Below are 22,225 nucleotides of genomic sequence, written 5' to 3' on the forward strand. Positions count from 1 at the left end.
CAGATACTTTGAAAATAGATCTTTCATCACCCTCAACATTAACACCTCTGGGTATGAATGTTTTAATTCTATAATAATCATAAATTTCAAAACACATTAAAACGAAATTAAAAGTAGGCATCTATTTTGCATTTTCTTCACTAAAAAAAGACTAGTCCGAAAACAGTAGTTTTTACTATAAGATAATCAAATCAAATTTTGCCAATGGAAAGCTTCTATGAATTTTCAATTATATTTTTGGAGGTTGTCCCATTTATAAATAATTATTTGGAATGCTGTATGCTACTCGAATAAACAGAAAAAAATACATATGTTTGCATTGTTTTGTTTGCAGCATGGGATACAAAAGAAAAAGAATAAATAGCTCTTGTTTACAATCTAGCTGGATAGACAAAATACATGTAAATGAAACTTAAAATTCTGTAGGAATTTAGAAAAGTAGAAAGTAATTGGAATGAGCAGGCAGTTTAGTGATAAAAAAAAATTTAAACTCAATATAGTCACATGAAAAAATACTCCAAATCATTATTGATTAGAAAAATGCAAATTAAAACAACTTTGAGACATCATCTCATACCTATCATATTGCCTAAAATTAGAGAAGTGGAAAATAATAAATGTTGGAGAGGATGTGGAAAAACTGGAACACATTGTTGGTGAAACTGTGAAGTGATCGAACCATTTTGGAGAACAATCTGGAATTATGTTCCAAAAGTCATAAAACTGGGTATAACACATCAATACTACTATGAGTTCTGTTACCTAAGGTAATCAGGGAAAAGAACCTATGTGTTCTAAAATATTTATAGCAGCTCTCTTTGTGGTGGCAAAGAACTGGAAATCAAGAGAATGCCCATCAATTTCAGAATGGTCAAACAAATTGTGGTATATGATTATAATAGAATGCCATTGTGCTGTAAGAAATTATAAACTGGTAAAACCTGGAATTAATTTTTTGAAATAATGAAAAGTGAAGTGAGCAGAATCAAGAGAATGTTGCATATAGTAATAGCAATATTCTTTGAAGAATAATTATGAACTAAGTTATTCTCAGTACCATAAATAATCAAATCAACTATTAAGGACCTATGAAGGAAGATTTTCTCATCTCCAGAGAAAGAACTAATAAATAGAAGTTCATATAGTATATATTTATAAATCTGTGTCAAATAATGGTAGTCTCTTCTAGTGCAGGGTGGAGAAGAAGGTATATAATACATAATTCAAAAGGTAGCAAAAATAAAACTAATTTTAAAAAAGTAACTGGCAGTTAAATTCTGAGAAGTCTTTTTAGAATTAGATTTTGGGGATGTGCTGAATTTGGATAATCAGCATGAATGGAATTTAACTAGAGATAAATGAATTCTAATCCCTGGGCACTCTAATATAACTAATCAAGAAAAGCTCTGCTAATTTTACTTGTGACACCTTGAACAAATACTTAATGTCTTTAGCCTTCAGTTTCTTCAATTATTAAATGAAGGGGCTAGAATATATGACTGCTGGGGACTCTTCCCACTCTAAATCTATGACACTATGAGCCTAAGAAAAGGAAAATTGAACAAGAATATTTAAAAAAAAACATTCTAATTACCTGTACTTTTCTTGCTGTTTCCCGAAAGGATGCCAATTCAGACTTTAAACAGTTATTCTCTTTATGCTCTTGACTAAAAGACAAACGCAAAGTCTAGAAAAGAAAAAAACAAATAAAATTTCTTTCTTGACATGTAAAGGATTTGTTAAAATTTACCTGCTCATCTTCAAAGCCTATATTTCAGGTGTTATTCCTACTGTTATAAGATATATACTTTTACCACCATTTCAAGACTAGCTAAATCTTACTCTATACTCAGGAATTATCACAAAAAGATTTCTTAGGTTACTGTTTTAAAAAGTTTTGTGAAGAATATGGATAGCCACAACCCAATTACATTTGATTTAACTAACCATCCAATTTTCATCATCCTCCACAATTTTTAAACTCTAAAAATAAGGTTTTATACTTTTATGTAACTTGTACATTTAGAATCCCTCATCTTATAAATTCTAAATCCCAATGAAACCAAGATCTCTTTCCATTAAGCTTATATGTAAATGTAGGATTTAAATTAATATAAAGAATGAAGAAGTCAAAATTATTCACTTAAGAGAAACAACTGAATGAGGAAGGGGAAAATAATCTGATTAAAAAAAAAACTGGTTCTTTTAAAGATGTGACACTTGGGAAGAAAAAAAAAACCCCAAACCCAAACTCTCAAATCTCTATCAGATAGAAACAACTGAGTAAATCCTAAAAATGGAGAATTACCATTCTGTAACCCAGGAGAGAACTGTCTCACAAAGGCAAAAAAGATATATATCAGTAGTTTCATCTCTTAATATATGGGGAGACCTAAAAGTCATGATATTTATTGTATTTCATTGTGAAATTCTGATTTGTGGACTATTGTGAAATTTAGTAGACAATATAAATAGACCTATCATTTTGAAATCATAACTATTACGTTTACATATGTTAACTTAACCACAGTCCTGAATGCACTTTGATCACATATTTTTTTTCGTTATATATATATTTTTTAATTTTATTTAATAGCCTTTTATTTACAGGTTATATGTATGGGTAACTTTACAGCATTAACAATTGCCAAACCTCTTGTTCCAATTTTTCACCTCTTATCCCCCCACCCCCTCCCCCAGATGGCAGGATGACCAGTAGATGTTAAATATATTAAAATATAAATTAAATACACAATAAGTATACATGACCAAACCGTTATTTTGCTGTACAAAAAGAATCAGACTCTGAAATATTGTACAATTAGCTTGTGAAGGAAATAAAAAATGCAGGTAGGCATAAATATAGGATTGGGAATTCAATGTAATGGTTTTTAGTCATCACCCAGAGTTCTTTCTCTGGGTGTAGCTGGTTCAGTTAATTACTGCTCCATTGGAAATGATTTGGTTGATCTCATTGCTGAGGATGGCTAGGTCCATCAGAACTGGTCATCATATAGTATTGTTGTTGAAGTATATAATGATCTCCTGGTCCTGCTCATTTCACTCAGCATCAGTTCGTGTAAGTCTCTCCAGGCCTTTCTGAAATCATCCTGTTGGTCATTTCTTACAGAACAATAACATTCATTATATTCATATACCACAATTTATTCAGCCATTCTCCAACTGATGGGCATCCACTCAGTTTCCAGTTTCTAGCCACTACAAAGAGGGATGCCACAAACATTCGTGCACATACAGGTCCCTTTCCCTTCTTTATGATCTCTTTGAGATATAAGCCCAGTAGTAACACTGCTGGATCAAAGGGTATGCACAGTTTGATAACTTTTTGAGCATAGTTCCAAATTGCTCTCCAGAATGGTTGGATTCGTTCACAACTCCACCAACAATGCATCAATGTCCCAGTTTTCCTGCATCCCCTCCAACACTCATCATTATTTTTTCCTGTCATCTTAGCCAATCTGATAGGTGTGTAGTGGTATCTTAATTTGCATTTCTCTGATTAATAATGACTTGGAGCATCTTTTCATATGACTAGAAATAGTTTCAATTTCTTCATCTGAGAATTGTCTGTTCATAACTTTGATCACATATTAACGGCAGGCTATTTACTATTGGGAGATTCAGTAGAACTAAAAGCAAAGGCTAAAAAGGAAATCAAAATTATTTAGTGAAGGGAAGAAATAAATACCCTTTGTTTTCTAATGATTTGCAACTTGCCTTTCCATCTTCAAGTAGCTGGGAAATGATGTCATCTTTGGATCCTAAAAAAAAAGAGATTATATAATTTTCAATAATATCTTTGAGTCAAAAATATCAATATTTTTCCTCTGAAAAATTCCTTTCTAAAAATTCTTTTGAAATAAGAATTTGGAAGATATTTGTAATCATATTTTTATTGGTTGGAAATGAAAAAGAAAGTTACTAATTGGTGCACAATCTATGCAGAAGGGAGCATGCTCTATGAATCAGATTTTTAAATTATCAGTCTATTCACTAGAACAATTAAAAAAAAATATTCTGCAAGGGACAAACCCTTCACTTTAAACAACAATTTGGCTGAACACTAGACGTAAAATCAAAGTTATATTATTGATGTCTGCTGTTAATAGTACCAAATAACATAAGAAAATTTAAAAATCTTATCTTATTTCTTGATAGAAAACACTAACTTTTTATCCATCACATCATACTATCTTTTCTGGGTTCCATTTTTTTTTCCTGAGAGGTGTGACTATTTTTGAGAGGAAAAAAATCCAAGAATACGTTTAGTTTTGTTCTAATAAGATGATGTTTTTTTAAAAATCAGTACTCATTAAATCCATTTCATTGATTCTAAATATCTTGAAAAAACTAGAACAGAGTTTTCTTAATATGTGTGCAAACAATTAGGTTTAAGACTTAAAATCATACTATCCCCAGGAATACTAAATCTTAATTCTGAATAAATATATTTGGAGTATATGAGGATTCTGACAGATACGGAGTTAAAGTTTGCTTTTATAATATGTGGGAAAAGCAAGTTGCTAAATAAACAATATAAATAAGATTGAAAAGAAATGTTTAGCTTACTTTAAATAATTTAGAAAAACTTTTATTTCCTTATTAGAGTAGACAACCAAAGCAATCCTTTGTTAGCTTAATTGGTAATTACTACATATACATGGAATCACAGAATTTGAGAACTGCAAAGGATATTAACAATTATTTAGTGCAACTTTTCATTACATAAAGAAACTGAAGTATGGAAGAACTGACATCGTCAAAATCATAAAATTTATCTGTGAAATAAAGTAAAGATTTTTCTGAAGAGAGAATAGTATATTTGGTTTTAAAAGTCATGAATTCATATCCTGGCTCAACCAACAACCAAGTTATAGCTTATCCTAGAGGCAATCAAAACACTAGGCACTACATTAGTAGGCATATAACTGGCAATTGGTAAGTGCTTGCTGACTGATTGCAGAGTGATCTTAGAAGTGAAGTGCAGAGTGATCTTAGAGATGAAGTGGTGTATATATGTATATATGTTTTAGGATATAGCTATGTTTTATAACATGACTAACATGAAATATAGAAAACAGTGAAGGATGAAGAAGAATGAAGAACATTGAGACAAAGAACTTCAGGTCCATGGAAAAATCAGAAAATAGTGATCTCTTTGAAAATTTTAGATTCTTTATAAACACAAAAGCCATTAGTAATTTAACTACTTCAAAAATCTTGTAAATTTCAGATTTAGTCATGACACTTGGAGAACTAATAAAATAGTATGATTTCTAAATTTTCTTTTCATACTTAGTTCAGTCCTCAGCTTTGCACACTCATTTTCCAGTTGTGCTGTTTCTTGCTGTTCCTGATGTAATTGTTCTTGAGTAATCTTCACATTTTTTCTCAAGGTTAAACAGTCTTGTTGTAAAGCTTTTACCTGAGTTAGGGAAATTTCATTTTTATGAAGTAAAAAAAAAAATTAAACGATTGTAGGGAAATTTCAGATCTAACATTTTTAATAAGCACTCTGTAGTCATGATTTTCTACATAACTAACAACAAGACCTTGAGCATGTAGTCATTTGTACCTCTCTAGATCTTTATGTCTTCATTTATAAAATGAGGGGGACATAAAAGATGATCTATTAAGTACTTTCCAGTTTCTAAAATCTGGGAAATAAAATAGATGTGTAAAATATGCAATAGCTAAAGATATGAATAGAATCCAATGTCTATGAAAGGGAAGACCTATTAGATCACTATTAGGAGGTAACACAGTAGATTGTTAGTGCTGAAATTGGAATCAGGGAAGACCCAAGTCTGAATTTTGCTTCAGATACTTGTGATTCTGGGTAAGTCTTATAACTCCTTGGGACCCCAGTTTCCTCATCTGTAGAATGAGGGGCTCTCTTCTTGCTCTAAATCTATGGTCTGAGAATGAATGATCAAATTGCAGAATTAAAATTCTTTTTCTAATCCTATTATAAAAAAGCAAATATTTCTATAGTGCTTTAAGGTTTACAAAGTACTCTTCATACATTATCTCATTTCATCATTTTCCCCATTTTAAAACTGAGGATACTGAAATCCAGAGGGTTAAATGACTTTAGGGTCTAACACATATTCTAATTTTTGGGAAAACAGATTTTAAAGGGCTCAGAAGAAAGATAGGTAGGTGGACATGGACTAAAATGCTAGAGTGGAAGTCAGTTCAGCAGGAAGGGAAGACATTCAAGAATGAAAATCTGAAGACAAAGGGAATCACTTCTAATAAAGTAGGAAAATGAGATATGTTTGAAAACACTGATCTGGAAGCAGAGGGAATTCACAAAAACAAGTTAGATTTTAAAAATATACAGAAAATGGGAAGAAGGCCCAGCAACAGAAGGTGAATGAACGTAAGAGACATGCTCCTGTAAAAATGCCAGGAATACTAAAGCTTAGATTGAGCTAAATCTAAGGAGGTAAATGAAGGGCTGCAAAAAAAAGATTTTCTTTGGATTTTTTTTTTGTTTGTTTAGCTATGTTGAGGAAAAAAAGGAGGATAAAAAGGATAGCATTTGTGCTGGGGATGGACAAGACATTGAAGAACATAAAGAAGGTAGGTTTCATTGTTCTTTTCTTTTTTTCTCTGCAAAGGAGAATGATCTTAGCATTAGAAAAGACAGAATATAAATGACCTACAGGGGGTTCATACCTGAGATAAGACAATAAGAAAACCCTAGCTGCCCTTGATGAATACAGGTTACTTGATCCAGATGAACTATATCTGGGAAAAAATGGCAAATGGAACATGTAATTGCAGAGCCTTGTCAGTGATATTTAAATGATTATGGAAAACAAGAAATACTGCAAAATTGAAGAACTGCAAAACATTTGATAAGCTTCTCATACTATTTTGTAAAGAAAATGGAAAGATCAGGGCTTCTTAAATTTTTTCCACTTGTGACCTCTTTTAGCCTGATAAATTTTTACACAACCCTGTCTTGAATCTGAGCTGAGGTTTTTTCTGGCAGCATTCATGCACACACAAGGCAAAGTGTGCATGTTGTGTGTTCAAAACCAGAGCCACAATGAAGTTGTATGATACAGCACAAACACTAACAGAAACAAATGTTATTTTGTTGGACTTATTACATGGTTGATTTTCAATAAATTTTTGATCATTGTATTCAAAAATCTTTTTATTCTTGCCAAATTTTTTGCAACCTTCATATTCAGTTATAGGATCCCATATGGGGTTGTGTTTAAGCTTTGGATTTAGATGATAATATTTATGGATTCATAATGGTTTAGACTGCCAGATTCAAAAAGTAGTTGTTAATAATTCAATATCAACTTTACAGGTCTTCATTGGAATATTTCAGAATCTGTGTTTCAATTCTGCTGTGTAACATTTTAAACTAATGATATGAATAAAGGTACATATGGTCTAATTATCAACTTTGCAGATGACAAAAAGCTCTTGATCTCCTTGAAAGCAATAGCTGCATTTTTAGCACAGTGCCAAGCACTTTGTAAGTGCTTAATTGCTTGTTAACTGATGGGCAGTTGATAATCAAGACAGAATCGAGAAATGATCCTGATGAACCAGTGGTTGGGCTGAATCTAGAAAGATAAAATTCAGTGGAGAGAGATGTAAAATCTTGCATGTGGTATGATTAACTTCACATGTATAAGATTAGAAAAGGCATGGTAAATTAGCTATTTGTCTGAAAAGTATCTGGAGATTTTAGTGAACTGCAAGTCAATATAATTCAGCAATGAGATATGGCAATCAAAAAAATTAATGTAATCTTGAGTTCCAGAAAGAGGATCTTAACTTCTATTCTGCCTCATCAGACGCTATTTCCAGTACTGTATTTAGTTCTAGGTACAACAATTTTAAAAGGGCATTGATCAAATAATTGAAAATGGAGACGGGCTTTGAGTTTTTGACATATGAACAATGGTTGGGGAAAATAGGTATGTTTAGGTTGAAAATAAAAAAGGTCCATAAGAGATGTGTTAATTGTGTTCAAGAATTTGAAGGACTGACAAATCAAGTAGGGACTAACTTTGTTCTATCTGTCCCTAGGAGATCAAGCCAGGAACAAAGGGTGGAATTTGCAGAGGCAATTTAGGCTTGATGGCAAAACTATCTAGCAATTATAGCTATCTAAAAAGGAAATGACCTATATCAAGAGGGAGAAAGTTTTCCTTTTTTAAAAGTCTTTGAACAGAGAATATATGATCACTATTAATGTATGTTATAGTAGGGATACTTTTGGTATTTACTTGAATTAGGTAGCTGTTGAGAATGCCTTTCAAATTTCAAATTCTATGATTCTGCATTTTGTCTGGGGTCCTATAGCTAACAAGGGTCCGAGGAAAGATTCAAACTAAAGGATTCCTTATTCCATATCTACCATTCTAAGTATTACCCTGTGATGATGATAAGGGATAACCATTGGTTAACTGAAAAAGATGCTATGATTATAGATAGCAGAACATAAAATCACTGAACACCTTGAATGTTTTCCACAAAGAACCTTAAGATATGATGGATATATTACTTTCCTTTTCCATATTCAAACCTTAAGAGAGACAAAAACCTTGTTTGTCTTGTTACAATTTAATAGCAGTGTAAATGCAATTTTACTGATCTTCCTTACTTCATCCAATAAACCCATAATTGAGAGATTTGCATAATGTTAAGACTAGAAGAGACTTTAGAGATTGTTTAAATAAGGAAATTTTTCTAAAGGCCTAGGAGAGGTTAAATGACTTGCTCAAAGATATAGGCTCATGAAACAGTAAACAGAACATCCAAAACTTAAACTCAGGTCTTCTGATTCAAGCGTTTGGTGTTTCTTCCATTACACCGAGTTGTTTCCATTATGTTTACTGTGACAGAGAAAAAACTCTGTTAAGATTAAAATTGTTGTCAGAAAGCTACTAAAGAAAAATGAATAATTATTAAATCTAAGCAAAATTATGAACATTTCTAGAAATTTAGGTGTAAAACTGCATTTTCTTCCTCATTTCGTCATAAAAATGAATCCTTCTGAATCCTGATTCTCACCTACCTGTTCTCGCTCCAGTTCAACTGTTGTTTCCATATCCTGTACTCTGCACAGCATAGCTGCTTGGGACTCAAGAGATTCCCGTAAATTCTTCTCTTGGGATAGTTGTTCCCTTAGCTACAAGGCAACACAGATATTAAATCACAAAGACTAACTGAAGATCATATTGACAAGAATTAAAATAACTGTCACCAGTTCACTAAACAATTCCATCATATTAAAAAAACTCTGTAATTCAGAAATTTTGTTTCTACATGATAGAATAAAGTCTGTTATTTACTACCTATTTGACCATGAGCAAGTCAATTAATCCCTATGAACCTCAATTTCCCCATCTGTAAAAAGAGAGGACTGGATTAAATAAAGTTTCAGTTCTAAATTCTATGATTTAGAAGAGCAAAACAAAAGATCAAGAATGTAAGCATAAACTTAATTCTGAAATTATTTTGCAAGTGCCCTAGGTTCCCTTGTTTTCTTACTCTGGAGAAGGCTAACAGACCCAGAACTCTCATTTATCAAAGTAAACAAGAGTCACTGGATAGAGTTTTACTGAAACCTGCATTCTGAACTATAAATGTAATTTTGATTGAATTAAATACTCCAAAATAAAATTTATTATCATCTTATTATATCAAAGGATAATAACTACTAATGCAACACAGCTAGAAGGAAAAAATGAATAATAAGTTTGGGAAATTGGTCATAAAACCAGTATGAAGGCATGACACAATAGTTACAGGCAAATTTAATAACATAGAAATCTTACAGAATTATACCACTTAACTGTGGAACAGCTAAGAAATTCAAAATTTACCTTAATGATAACTTTATTTATAGAACAATAATATTCCACTACTTTCATATACCATAACTTATTTAGCCATTTATCAACTGATGGGCATCCATTCATTTTCCAATTCTTTGCCATCACAAAAAGAGGTGCTACAAATATTTTTGCACACATGGGTCTTTTTCCCTTTCATGACTTCTTTGGGAAACAGACCCAGTAGTGGCACTGCTGGATCAAAGGATAGCCCTTTATATATACACTCTGTCATTCAGGTTAATAATATATGAATGGTGAGGATTTTCAATCTACCCATAGAAGTTTAGTTAACAATACTAGTCAAAAAAAGTTTAATCTGGTTAAATATAATTCACAATTATTCTTGCCCTTTTGGGGTTCGAGTTTCAATATTCTCAAGAGGAAGACACATATTTGTATTTGAAAAACATGAATTTCCCTAATTAAACTTAATAGTTACATTTATCATCTCCTTTAGACTAGTAATAAAATGCCTAGGATAGATTTTTTTTAAAGGAAATTTCATGTTAATACTAAGATATTTAATGCAACAGTCATTTGATTTAGATATGTATTACACTCATTAAATTGGGTATCAGACAATGGAAACAGATGTAAAATGGCTTTCTGGATGATATTTATAGTTCAACGATCTCTAGATACATACGTGTAATTATTTTAGGCTGCTATGCTTTTAATAAGACTTCATCTTCACTAAAAACAATTGCAATGCTTTTTAATAATGGGAATGTGATGTTAAGATTCTCCAAGGCCACACCATGGCAAAAACAAGTTTTAACAAGTAAACTCCACAAAATTTCAAATACAAAGCATTTTGTCTGCAATTACTTTGTGAGGTAAATGTAAATATTATTATCTCCATTTTAAAAGTGAGAAAAGTTAAGTTCAGACTGGTTATTTTCCATTCTATAAGGATACAGTATAAGCTCTTTAAATGTAGGAGTTCTTTTTTGTAAGCACAGTAGGTATTTAGTAAATGTTTGTTGAAGCATACAAGCATTTAAATCAAGTCTTTTGATTCCAACTTCCATAATCTTCCATTATAGCATACTGTCTCTTACTAATAATCTCCTCCCTTGCTATAAATCGTCACCTCTCAGTAGAACAATTTCTAGCAGCTGCCCCACTCCTACCTCAATGCTTTGAGAAATGAGGTTATCACTGGAATCTGATAAACATGCTTATTTAAATGGTAACCTTAATTTTAACATGAACTTAGAGATAATAAAATCTAACACGGCAGTCATTCTATGGCTCTCCAAAGTAAACTACAGAAGCTTTGTGACAACTATTTCCCTTGGAGATCAAATGTCTTTTTTGAGTATTCCTGGTGTTACTCTATCAAAATATTAATGCTAGAATAGATATTAGAGATAATTTAGTCCATGTCCTTAATTTTATAGATAGAAAACAGGTCTGGAGAAAACTAGTGACTTTCCCAAAGATAAACATCTGTTCAGTGGCAGAGAATTAGTAATCAGGTCTCCTGACTTCTCAGTTCACTATATGGTCAATTCTGCCATAAATCAACATAACATGTTCTTAAAACTTACCATGTTATGAACAATTAAGCAAAAAAAATCACAGGACTAATGGGGAAAATGAAGTTAGAGCACAATACTCAAAAACATTGTCAATGACATCTAAAAAAGATATAAAACTAATAAAAACAGTAGCACAGTTTATGTTAAATAAGAAATTCATAAATACAACAATTATCAGTTATTGTTAATGTTAATGTTAGCATCATGCTACTGCTCAGCCTGGCTCCAGTCTAGGGAAGTTAATGACTTAGGCAAGAGGGTGATTTCAGTGGGCAGCAATTCTGGTGCCACATATTAAATAGGTTGGGGGAGTAGAGGAGTTCATGGATTTTAACCAGTCCTCTTTTGCTCATAACTTCTATTATACCAGAAGATATACAATAAATATGAAAAAGACATGGTGTTTTCTTGTGGAAGTAGGTATGGGAAGAGTTACAGATTATTATTGTGTAGTGTTATTACTTAACTTTGCCAAATAACACCCTGAATTAAGGTCACTGATAGATGTTTGACGGGCACACTTTGTATTTTGTGATAGGTTCAAGTGGGTGCTATTTTCTCTTGTGACAAATACTCAAATTGTTCCTTAATCTATCAATTTTGTTGGAAATTGATTCACTTTTTTTTTTTTAAACAAATGCTATAGCAGAACTGACTCCAGAATAATACCATGATGTCTTGAGGTTACATCCAGAATGTTTGAAGATATCTGATGTCTAACCAGCTCATAGGGATGGGAACTGACTAGACCTATGATTTCCCGCTGACATTTCAAAAAGAGTTGATATATTCCCAGGTCCTGATAAGTGCAAATAATGAATCCAGCAAAGTAACTGTACTATTCAAAGTTGTACTGAATATTTCCATTGGCACCAATTACCATATTTCACACCATTATAGCTTTGAATGTTACAACATCAAATACATGCAACCACTTTAAAAGATTCATTTTTTCCATTAATCTGGACTTAATTATAAATATTTTCTTATCTATGAATCCTTGTATTCTTTCTTTGATTTCTTCAGGACATATAGGTTTAGTAATGAATAAATAATCAAAAGATATATGGTTTAGGAACATTTTTGTTATAGTTTGAATTGCTTTCCATAAAGGCTGGATCAATTGATTTTTAAATCAACCATAAGGTAATTGCAAAAAAGAAAAAATAGGGAACTCTCAGATGAAGAAACTCTTTTTACCAATATAAGTTGGTACTTGTTAATAGTTTGAGACATCATGAACACTAGCAGGTTAAATGACTTAAAAATCACAAAGCTAGTATTTTGGAGGAATGGCTTCAACCCAGATCTTCTTGTACCTAAGGTTAGTTAGCTGTGTATTCATTGTGTTCCCCTTCACAATTTCAATGACTCTCCCGGCATCCTTTTGCCTTACCTGATGAATTTTATGGGTCATTTTGTGTTTTTTGGCTTTTGGCCGCTCTGTATCAACTGTAGCATCCATCTAAAATTAGGGAAAAGGCAATTTCTAAATGCAAAGATTTTACAAAGTTTCAAATCAAGGCTTCTCTAGCAACTCTGCTGCTAGAATGTGATCTTTCTCATTATGAGTAAATTGAGATAATATAATTTTTAAAAATAAAAGAATCTTTTACTAATAATCCTAAGCTAATGAATGATCACTACCATATGTAGAAGTCCACAAAAGGATAGAAAGGAAGAAAAACTGGTTCTACTAAGTTGTGAATGACATACTAAAAAATATGGGGAAAAAGAGAGGTATTTCATAGAATTCCTTGTATAAAAGCACTTGGGGAGTGGGAGATCTCATTTATCAGCTTTGCAAGTAAATTTTGAGATTCAGTGCCCCTAGTCTAAAAAAACTTCAATTTGATTCTACTGGTCCCTCTCAGCTCTGATATTTTACACTTTACCATACACTCCATTCTTATTTATTCCTTGAAATTTGTCTTTCATTCCTACAACTCTACAAAACTGCACAATGAAAACTTAATGAACTTTTTGTGAAATGCAATAGATTTTTTTCTCAGTTCTCTCTATTATTACACTATAGCATTTTACACTATCAGTAAGAAACAAGTTTTTAACCTGTTATGAACCAAGCTCCATGCAAAGTGATGAGGATTTAAAGACAAAAAAAAATCAAACCATTTTCTAAGCATATATGGAATAAATATCAGCAAAATAAATACAAATAAAAAGGCTATTGTGGAGAGAGGATTAGGAGAGGTTTCATTTAGAACATGGTCCGTGACTTGTGTCTTGAAGAAAGTGAGGAATCTATAAAGCAGAATCTATAAAGCAGAAGTGAAAAAGGAGTACTGTTCTTGGGATCAGCCAAAAGCCAAAGTGTGGAGACAGGAAATAGAGTGCTGTAACAGAGAAAAAGGTCATTTTAACTGGATCATGGAGTGTAGGAAAAGGAGTATTATAAAAGATACATTGGGACCAATTTTTGAAGGTTTTTCCAAGCCAAAGAGAGGTGTTTATATTTTAACTTCCATTAATAGTCACTAGAATTTATGTATTAGGGGATTTACATAGGTCTGCATTTCTGGAAAATAACTTTGGCAGAAAAGTGGAAGATGGAATGAAGAGGAGAAATACTTGAGATGGAGCACAAACTAAGAGGCCATAATAAAAACTAAAGGGGTGGCTGTATGAGTAGAGAAAAGGAACTTATTGTAAGAGATACTGAGGCAGAAATGACAAGATTTGGCGATTGTAATGGGCATGTAGGATGAGAGGGAGAAGTAAATCATGTTTCAGAGGTCATAAATGGGTATAACTGGAAGGACAAAGATGTTCTTGATAGAAATAAGTTTGGAAGAGAAGCAGATTTAGGGAAAAAGTTAACTAGTTCCACTTTAGACATGCTGTATTTGAAATGTATCCAGGACATCTACTTTCAAATATCCACGGGCAGCTGGTGGTATGGGATTGACTGGCTACTTAGACTTACTTGTCATCTACAAAGAAATAATAACTAAAATTATGGGAACTGATGAGGTCAAAAAGAGATAAGAGTTTAGAAAAAAAGAGAGGAAGGTCCAAGACAGATCTTGGGGGAACATCTACATTTGAGGAGCATGATGGAGAAGATGAATTAATAAAAGAAAAAGAATGGTCAAAAAGTAGGAAAACAAGGAGAAAAAAAAATTTAAGAATTTTTAACCTGAGATCCATGGATCCTCAAAGGATATATTTCATATATTTGTATATATATTTCAGGGAGTTTACTATTTTGGATGGGAAAAAAATCTTTATCTTTATCTTTAATTTGATACAATTGCAATACTTATCCATCTCACAAGCTTTAACCATTACCTCTATTTGGACAGTTTCTAAATATCCACTCAGACTAATACTCCTGAACAGCAGACTCACATTTCCAAATATCAACTGAATATTTTCTTTTGGATTTCTTATTTTTGTCTCAAATACAATATCTACAAAATCATTATCTCTGCTCACCTTTTGTCTTCCATACCGTTACTTTTCCCACCACTCTGGGTTAAAAATCTAAATCATTTTTTAATATGATGTGGAGGAAGAAATAACAATCAGTTACAGAGTCCCATTACTTCATTCTTCACAATGTCTTCTACTCCACTGCACTATCAAAGTCCTAGTTTCAGGCCCTCATTGCCTGCTTTAACTAGCTTCTTATTCTTGTAATTAAAGATGAATGCTGCATTAATCTTAAAATAATGCCATTATCACATTTTTGTCCTATATAAAAACCTTTAATTGCTCCCTGGAGCCTAGAGGAGAAAATTCAAATTCCTTAGTCCACTTTCCAGGGTCATTACAATCCATTTAGATTTCCAATTTTATTTTTGAGTATTTCTCTCTATAAACTCTAACCTCTATCAAAGTCAGTTGGTCACTGAATACTCACTCTTGGCCTTAAATGCTATTGTTCATGTTTTTATCTTTGAAATGATCTCTATCTCCCTGCGTGTATTATGTATATTTAACTTTAAATATGATTCATGAAACAGATTGGGTTCCATCTCTTTCCCAGACCAATGGGATTTATATTTCTGAATAACAATTAATGTCTACAGCTCTCATTTGGAAACAAATCCTGAATTTCCCTACAATAACTCTTCCATTATGATTTCATGTCATTTAAATTTTTTTTAATATCTTTTCTCTCTAATTAGGCTATAAGACCTTTCATTTCAGGGATTTTCAGATTTCTTTGTATTTCCCTCTCCTCCAGTATCTTGCAGATAGGAGAAACTCAAAAATGTAATTGCTCATATCACCCAATATTCATAACTGTTAGTCTCAAATCAACATGCATTTATTCAATACCTTCTATGTGCCCCAAAAGTATGCCAAGATCACTATAACCTAACTTTTAAAAGTTTGTCTTCAAGGACTAACTCAGGTCCTGTCACACTCTAAAATGAACTTAAATGAACATAACACTAGGATCAAACCTCTGTAGCTGCTACAATCTCCAGTACAGCACTCAACCTTTGAACTTCATCTTGTGCCTTGTCTCCTTCTTCCTTCACATCTCTCAGTTGCTTGTGCAAATGCGTGACTTCCATATGCATTTCCCTCAGATCTGGTGAATATTCTTCTGGTAGGGCATTTAGCTGATCTTTCAGATATACTACTGGGCAATACAAGATCACAGAGCACCATTATACCCCAAACAAACATCAGAAAGAAGAAAAAACAAGTTTAGTAAATGCTAAGACAAGTGCCAGACTTCTGCCTTCATTGTTTTCTCTCTATACCTGAATTCTGTGGATTCAATTCTTTTTTAATCTGAAGTTGTGAGATTTTCGCCTTCAGGTTTTGCATGGTGCTTTCTAATTGGCACATACGATTCACCAGAGAGTCACAGTTCTTCCACAAAACATTATTTTCTTCAACATAAGGAACCCTGGCCTGGAGAGGATGAATGATTTTCTGGTTCTCAGAATCCTCTAAAGGTATTGTAGAAAGAGTCTGAAAGCTAATTTTAAAAAATGAACATGGCACAGTTAATTAGCTGATGTAAAAGTCACTGTACTAGTTTCAGTTATCAGTTAATAATATTCTTAACACTTCAAAGTAATGCAGAACAGAAGAGTAACACATTATGGGAGATTGAACTTAGAGCCCAGTAAAATCTGGGTTTGAGAATAGGTAAATCATTTTTTTGAACCTCAGTTTTCTCATCTCTAAAATGAGGACAATAACATCTATAGAATCTAATTAATGGAGTTGTTGTGAGGCTCAAATAATATATTTATAAAAATGTTTAGCAAACTTAAAGCAATAAACAAATATAACACAATCATGTGATGAAGGCAATAATAGTACGAAATGAATAAAAATCAGTGATAAAAAGTGACTAAATTTTTGTGGGATAAACTCTACATAAAGATTCTAAGCTATGTAAAATTAAAACATAGTTTTATAATATAGTTTGCAGTTTAAAATATAGTTTCTGAAGAAACAGAAGGCAATCCCTATTTACATTGTATCTGAGACAACATATTCATGTAAAATTTAAGAAAAGTTTAGAAAATAATGCATAGTCTGATGTTAGTTACTATAAGATCTCAGAGGCAGAAGGGACCAATTACATTTTCTTTTAGAGAATTAAATTTCTTTTTAGAATTCAATTCTTACCTGAGCAATGAGTTACCTCTATAATATCCCCAATAACTATTGTTGAGTTCTTTGCCAGAGCACTTTCAATGGTGATAAAAGCACTATCTCCTGAGGCAACAATTCCATTTTTATGCAGTTATAATTATTAGGAAATCCTTTCTTCCATGAAACAAGTCTATTTTCCTATAGCTTCTGCTTATTGGCCTCAGATTTCCCAAGACCAAGCAGCAAAGGCGAATCTTTCTTTCCTGTTCCAAACCGAAGGACAGTTAAGTTCATGGAATCTTAAGAAATAAAAAGGTCCCAAGAACTTATTTAACTATCTCCTATTATAAGCAGCACGATTTCCCCCAACAATAGGTCATAAAAGAACAATATAAAGAACTATATGGTAGGTAACTTACTATCTTATGAGGTAGTTTGTTCCATTTGTGGACAGTTCAATTTAGAAATTTAACAATAAAACTTCTTATGAAATTTGTACAATACTAAATTACTTATGTTAACTTTCTGTTTCTTTGTTTTTATCGTTTATAAATTAGGTGAGGTGGCAATGTGGATAGAGTGCTGGCCCTAGTTAAGACTACCTAAATTTAAAACTAGATGTGTTACCTTGGAAAAGTCACTTAAATTATATCTGCCTGTTTTCTCATCTGTAAAATGAGGATAATGATAGCACCTACTTCACAGAGTTGTAAAGATGAAATGATATATTTATAAAGCACTTTGCAAACCTTAAAATCCTATTATTATTAGCTATTACACAACCTTTTAAATTGTAAGCTCATCTTAGTTCCCTCTGCAACCACATCAGTTTCTATATTTTTCTCTTTCTTTCCTCACATTTGCAATTACAATGTTGCAGGACTCATGATGAAAACGCTATCTGTCTCCAGAGAAAGAATTGATTGCATCTGAATACAGAATTAAGCATATTATCATCTTTCCTTCCTTTCTCCCTTTCTTTTCTTCTATTTGAATTTTATTCCACAAAATCCTACTATGGAAATGTTTTACATGATTGCATATGTAAAACCTAAATCTTATTGCTTGTGATAGGGTGGGCATAGAGGGGAGAGACAGGCATAGAATTTGGAACTCAAAACTTAAAACTTAGGACAAACTGTGCAAATCCTTTGACCCACCAATGCCATTTCTAGGTCTGTATTCCAAAGAGATTACAAAAAGGGGAAAAGGACCTACATATGCAAAAATATTTATAGCAATCCTTTTCATAGTGGCAAAATATTGGAAAGTGAGGAGATGCCCATCAGTTGAGGAATAACTGATTTAAGTTGTGATATATGAAGGAATACTACTGTGCAATAAGAAATGATGGACAGACTAATTTCTGAAAACCTGGAAAGACTAGTACAAATAGATGCAAAGTGAAATCAGAAGAACCAGGAAAACATCATACATAGTATCAGTAACATCATGTAATGATCAGCTATGACTGACTCGGCTCTTCTCAGCAATACAATGATCCAAGACAAGTACAAAGGCCTAGATGTCTGAAATTATCATGGAAGACCTTCATAATCAAAGAATGGTGGGCTTTTGGGTAGTGTTCATTATCTTCTCTTATCTCACGTTGAACTAGAATCCAATAGAGAATTTCATATAACACTTCAACTTCTTATACTACTAATGAACAAGGGCATATTTTAAGGTAAATGTAGTCAGATTTCTCAAAAAAGTTACATCCTTTCTCTTGGCCAATATTATTACTTGAGGCCATCATCCTGAAGAACACTGCTGTAGAGTGACCATAAAACAGCAGAAAAAAATAAAAGTTGGGTTGAGAGGCAATCTCAGCCTCAGCATATGATGAAAATAGTATGTGAGGAAAAGGGGAAGGAGAGAGTAAGTATATATTTAATATATTATTAAATAATAGTAACAAATAATATATAATTTATATATATTATATATTTATATTACATATTATATATAATATTAAATATATATTATACATAATATAAAAATATAATATATAATAAAAATTATTAAATATAATAAAATAATAAAAAATAAAAATAATAAAGGTATTAAATATACCTTCTATGTCCTGGGCACTTAAAAATATCTCATTTGTTCCTCATGACAACCCTGCAAGGTAGGTGATATTATCCTCATTTTACAATTGAGGAAACTGAGGCAAGGATTTACGTGACTTGCTCAGGGTTCCATATTTTGTAAGTATTTATGGTGATTTGAACTCGGATCATTCCTGGATCCGCATTCTATCCATTAAATCAACAGGCATCCTTGTGAAAGGGTAAGTAGGTGGAAATTCTATTAATTAATTTCTAAGAAATTAGGATTCCAACTGCTTCAAATATTTTTCTCTCAAAACTTCCAAACACTTTAAAAACTGAAATCTAGAATACATTTATAAACTCTAGCTTTTATTAACAAGTACTAAGTAACCAATGAAGTTCTACAAACTAAACAAAATTAGTTGATCTCATGTTACCTTTGTCCACCCAAACCTAACATTTCTAGATCATTCATTAAAATATCTGACTGCTTTTCTGCTATTCGTATCCTCTTTTGAAGTACACTGGATGCCTCAGGAGTTGTAGTATTGATATTCACTGGGAAGAGGACTGGTCTGGCTGTTGGTACAATATTCAAATCCATCTGTAATTTAAAAGTGACAACATTCATATCCTTGGTCCAGTGGTAACTGGTTTTTTGTTAGTTTCTTACTAGCCGGGTACTTTCAGTGTAACAACATTACAATCCTCGAAAATGATCCCTTACTTGTAGGTTTCTCAGCAGCTATGACGTAGCCATGATATTGACTGCCAAAGGGAGCTAAAAACCCTGGTTCTAGTCCAATTCCCTAATTTCACAGATTAAGGAAAGGAAGCTGGAAAATTTAAATTTTTTTTTATTTTATAATTTTTTTTTATTTTTTATTTTTTTATAATTTTATAAATGAAAAAAATTTTCATTTTATAAGTGGTTTCAGAACAAGAGTCTCCCACTCGCGACCTCTGGCTTCAGACCCAGACTTGAGTTTGTCCAGTGCTGGCAAAGTCCTTGAGGACGGACATAACGACGTCATTTGTTGTTCAGTCGTGTCCGGTTCTGTGACCCTGCGGCCCGTAATATGCCAATAACGAACACAGGGTTTTCTTAGCAAGAATACTGATCTCGGACGGGCCCCTTTCTCAGACGCCGCTTTTACCAGAGACGCTCGCCCACCTCCGCTTCCCCAGCGTCCTCCCCCTTTCACCAAGGCTGAGTGACCCGGATTCCGCGGGGCCCAGAGACTGAAGCCCGGATCATCTCTAGCCTCTCCATCCCCAGCCTCTCCATCCCCAGCCTCACCCCGACCACTGCCCTGCGCTCCTCGGTTCGCGACATTACTTCAGCCGAGCGGGTTTCACGCCCAGCTTCAAACGGACCGCGCTAGTAGCGAGGGGTCAATGCTCATGCGCAAAACGTAACTTTAGCAGGAGCATTCTGGGAATTGTAGTTTTTTCCCCACACAGGAGAACTACTCTGGTGAATGGAATCTACGGGAATGCTCATGCGCAAAACGTAACTTTAGCTGGAGCATTCTGGGAATTGTAGTTTTTTTTCCCCACACAGGACTGCTAGAGCCATAGGAGGACTACTCTGGTGAGTGGAATCTACGGTCCGGCAGTCCCTGGTGGAATTTGTAGTTTTCTCTTGTTCTTCTCTTGAAATGGTTTTCCTGCTTGCCATCTAGGGGAGGGAGTGGAGGGTGGGAGGGAAAAATCGGAACAGAAGTGAGTGCAAGGGATAATGCTGTAAAAAAAAATTACCCAGGCATGGATTCTGTTAATAAAAAGTTACTATAATAAAAAAAGCAAAACAAAAACAAAAACAAAAATAGGAAAAAAAATGGTTTTCCTTTGCTTCTCAAAGACGATTGATGATAGCGAGCGGGTGCGTGAAACCCTTCGCACCTGCTGGGGTCTTTCCTCTCAGGAAAGACTATTTTATGTCATTTTTTAGTCAGTCAGCAAGCTTTTAGTAAGAGAGTACTTCATTGCATGTGTGCGTATATGTATGTATGTTTATAAAATATAAAAAAGCTCTGGAAATATGTTTAGAAGAATTGCACATGTTTAACTTATATTGGATTACTTGCTGTCTAGGGGACGGTAGGGGAGAGAAAAATTTGGAAATATTTTGGAAAAATTTGGAAAAAAGTTGCAAGAGTGAATGTTGAAAATTATCTGCATATATTTTGAAAAATAAGTTATTAGAAAATTAAATATATATAAGCATCTAATAAGCACCTACTGTGTTAGTATATATGTGCACATGTCTAAAAATATAAATAAGCATATATGTTTATTATTAACTTTATACTCTTTATGGTTTTTCTAAGTACTAGTTGTCTCTCCCTTTAGAATATGAGCTCATTAGGAGACTGTTTCTTTTACTGTACTTTGCCTCCTACAATACCTGGTACGCATAGTAGTTCTTTAATAAATATTTTTTGATTATTTAATTTATTTAATCTGAAAGGAGCATTAGACATCAATGAAATCCAATTGATTTCATTTTTTATATTAACTATATGTCTTTTTTATTTTTTTAAATTATAATAATTTTTTATTGACAGAACCCATGCCAGGGTAATTTTTTTACAACATTATCCCTTGCACTCATTTCTGTTCTGATTTTTCCCTCCCACCCTCCACCCCCTCCCCTAGATGGCAAGCAGTCCTATACATGTTAAATATGTCATAGTCAATTGATTTCATGTTACAAATGAGGAAACAGGCCCACAAGATGAATTGACTTTCCTGAGGTCGCCCAAGTAACAAATAGCAGAAGCAGGATTTAAACCTGAGTCCTCTGAATCCACATCTACTTAGTAGTAGATCCTTGTTCGGGATGCTCCCCTTATTGTCCAAGCCATGAATTGGAGTCCTGGCTTTCTGTCTCTTAACTCTCCATGTCCACCTGGGTGAATCACTTCACCTCTCAACTTCAGTAAAATGAGCAGTTAAATTAGGTGACCTCTTAAGTCAGTTCTAATGTTCTCTGATTCTAGATATTGATTGTGTTTTAAAATTTTGCAATTCACTATCATATGCATATGGCATTTATATAAATATACTATTTTATATAGAACATGTCAATGCAAAAGTCTGATGCTAAGAGACATCTTTCTAGTAGTAGGAA

At 33.0% G+C, this 22,225-nt stretch overlaps 1 protein-coding gene across 8 annotated transcripts in view; it reads right to left on the minus strand.

Annotated features, from left to right (window-relative positions):
* Positions 1-20,538, minus strand: part of CCDC150 (coiled-coil domain containing 150) — a 90,376-nt gene extending 69,838 nt beyond the window's left edge. For 4 of the 8 annotated variants that reach the window (XM_031960282.1, XM_031960286.1, XM_031960283.1 and 1 more), the window contains exons 1-9: positions 20,390-20,538; positions 19,527-19,693; positions 16,183-16,403; positions 15,877-16,058; positions 12,840-12,908; positions 9,077-9,190; positions 5,317-5,446; positions 3,739-3,782; positions 1,595-1,687 (exon numbers count right to left, since the gene is read on the minus strand). In XM_031960282.1, the coding sequence (XP_031816142.1) occupies positions 1,595-1,687; positions 3,739-3,782; positions 5,317-5,446; positions 9,077-9,190; positions 12,840-12,908; positions 15,877-16,058; positions 16,183-16,403; positions 19,527-19,693; positions 20,390-20,425 (1,056 nt within the window). In that variant the 5' untranslated portion in view covers positions 20,426-20,538. The remainder of the gene's footprint in view (positions 1-1,594; positions 1,688-3,738; positions 3,783-5,316; positions 5,447-9,076; positions 9,191-12,839; positions 12,909-15,876; positions 16,059-16,182; positions 16,404-19,526; positions 19,694-20,389) is intronic. The other 4 variants (XM_031960287.1, XM_031960285.1, XM_031960281.1 and 1 more) reach the window with 3 other exon arrangements.
* Between the last annotated feature and the right edge of the window lie 1,687 nt (positions 20,539-22,225).

This window comes from Sarcophilus harrisii, chromosome 3 (genome assembly GCF_902635505.1).
Source record: "Sarcophilus harrisii chromosome 3, mSarHar1.11, whole genome shotgun sequence".
Lineage (NCBI taxonomy): Eukaryota > Metazoa > Chordata > Mammalia > Dasyuromorphia > Dasyuridae > Sarcophilus > Sarcophilus harrisii.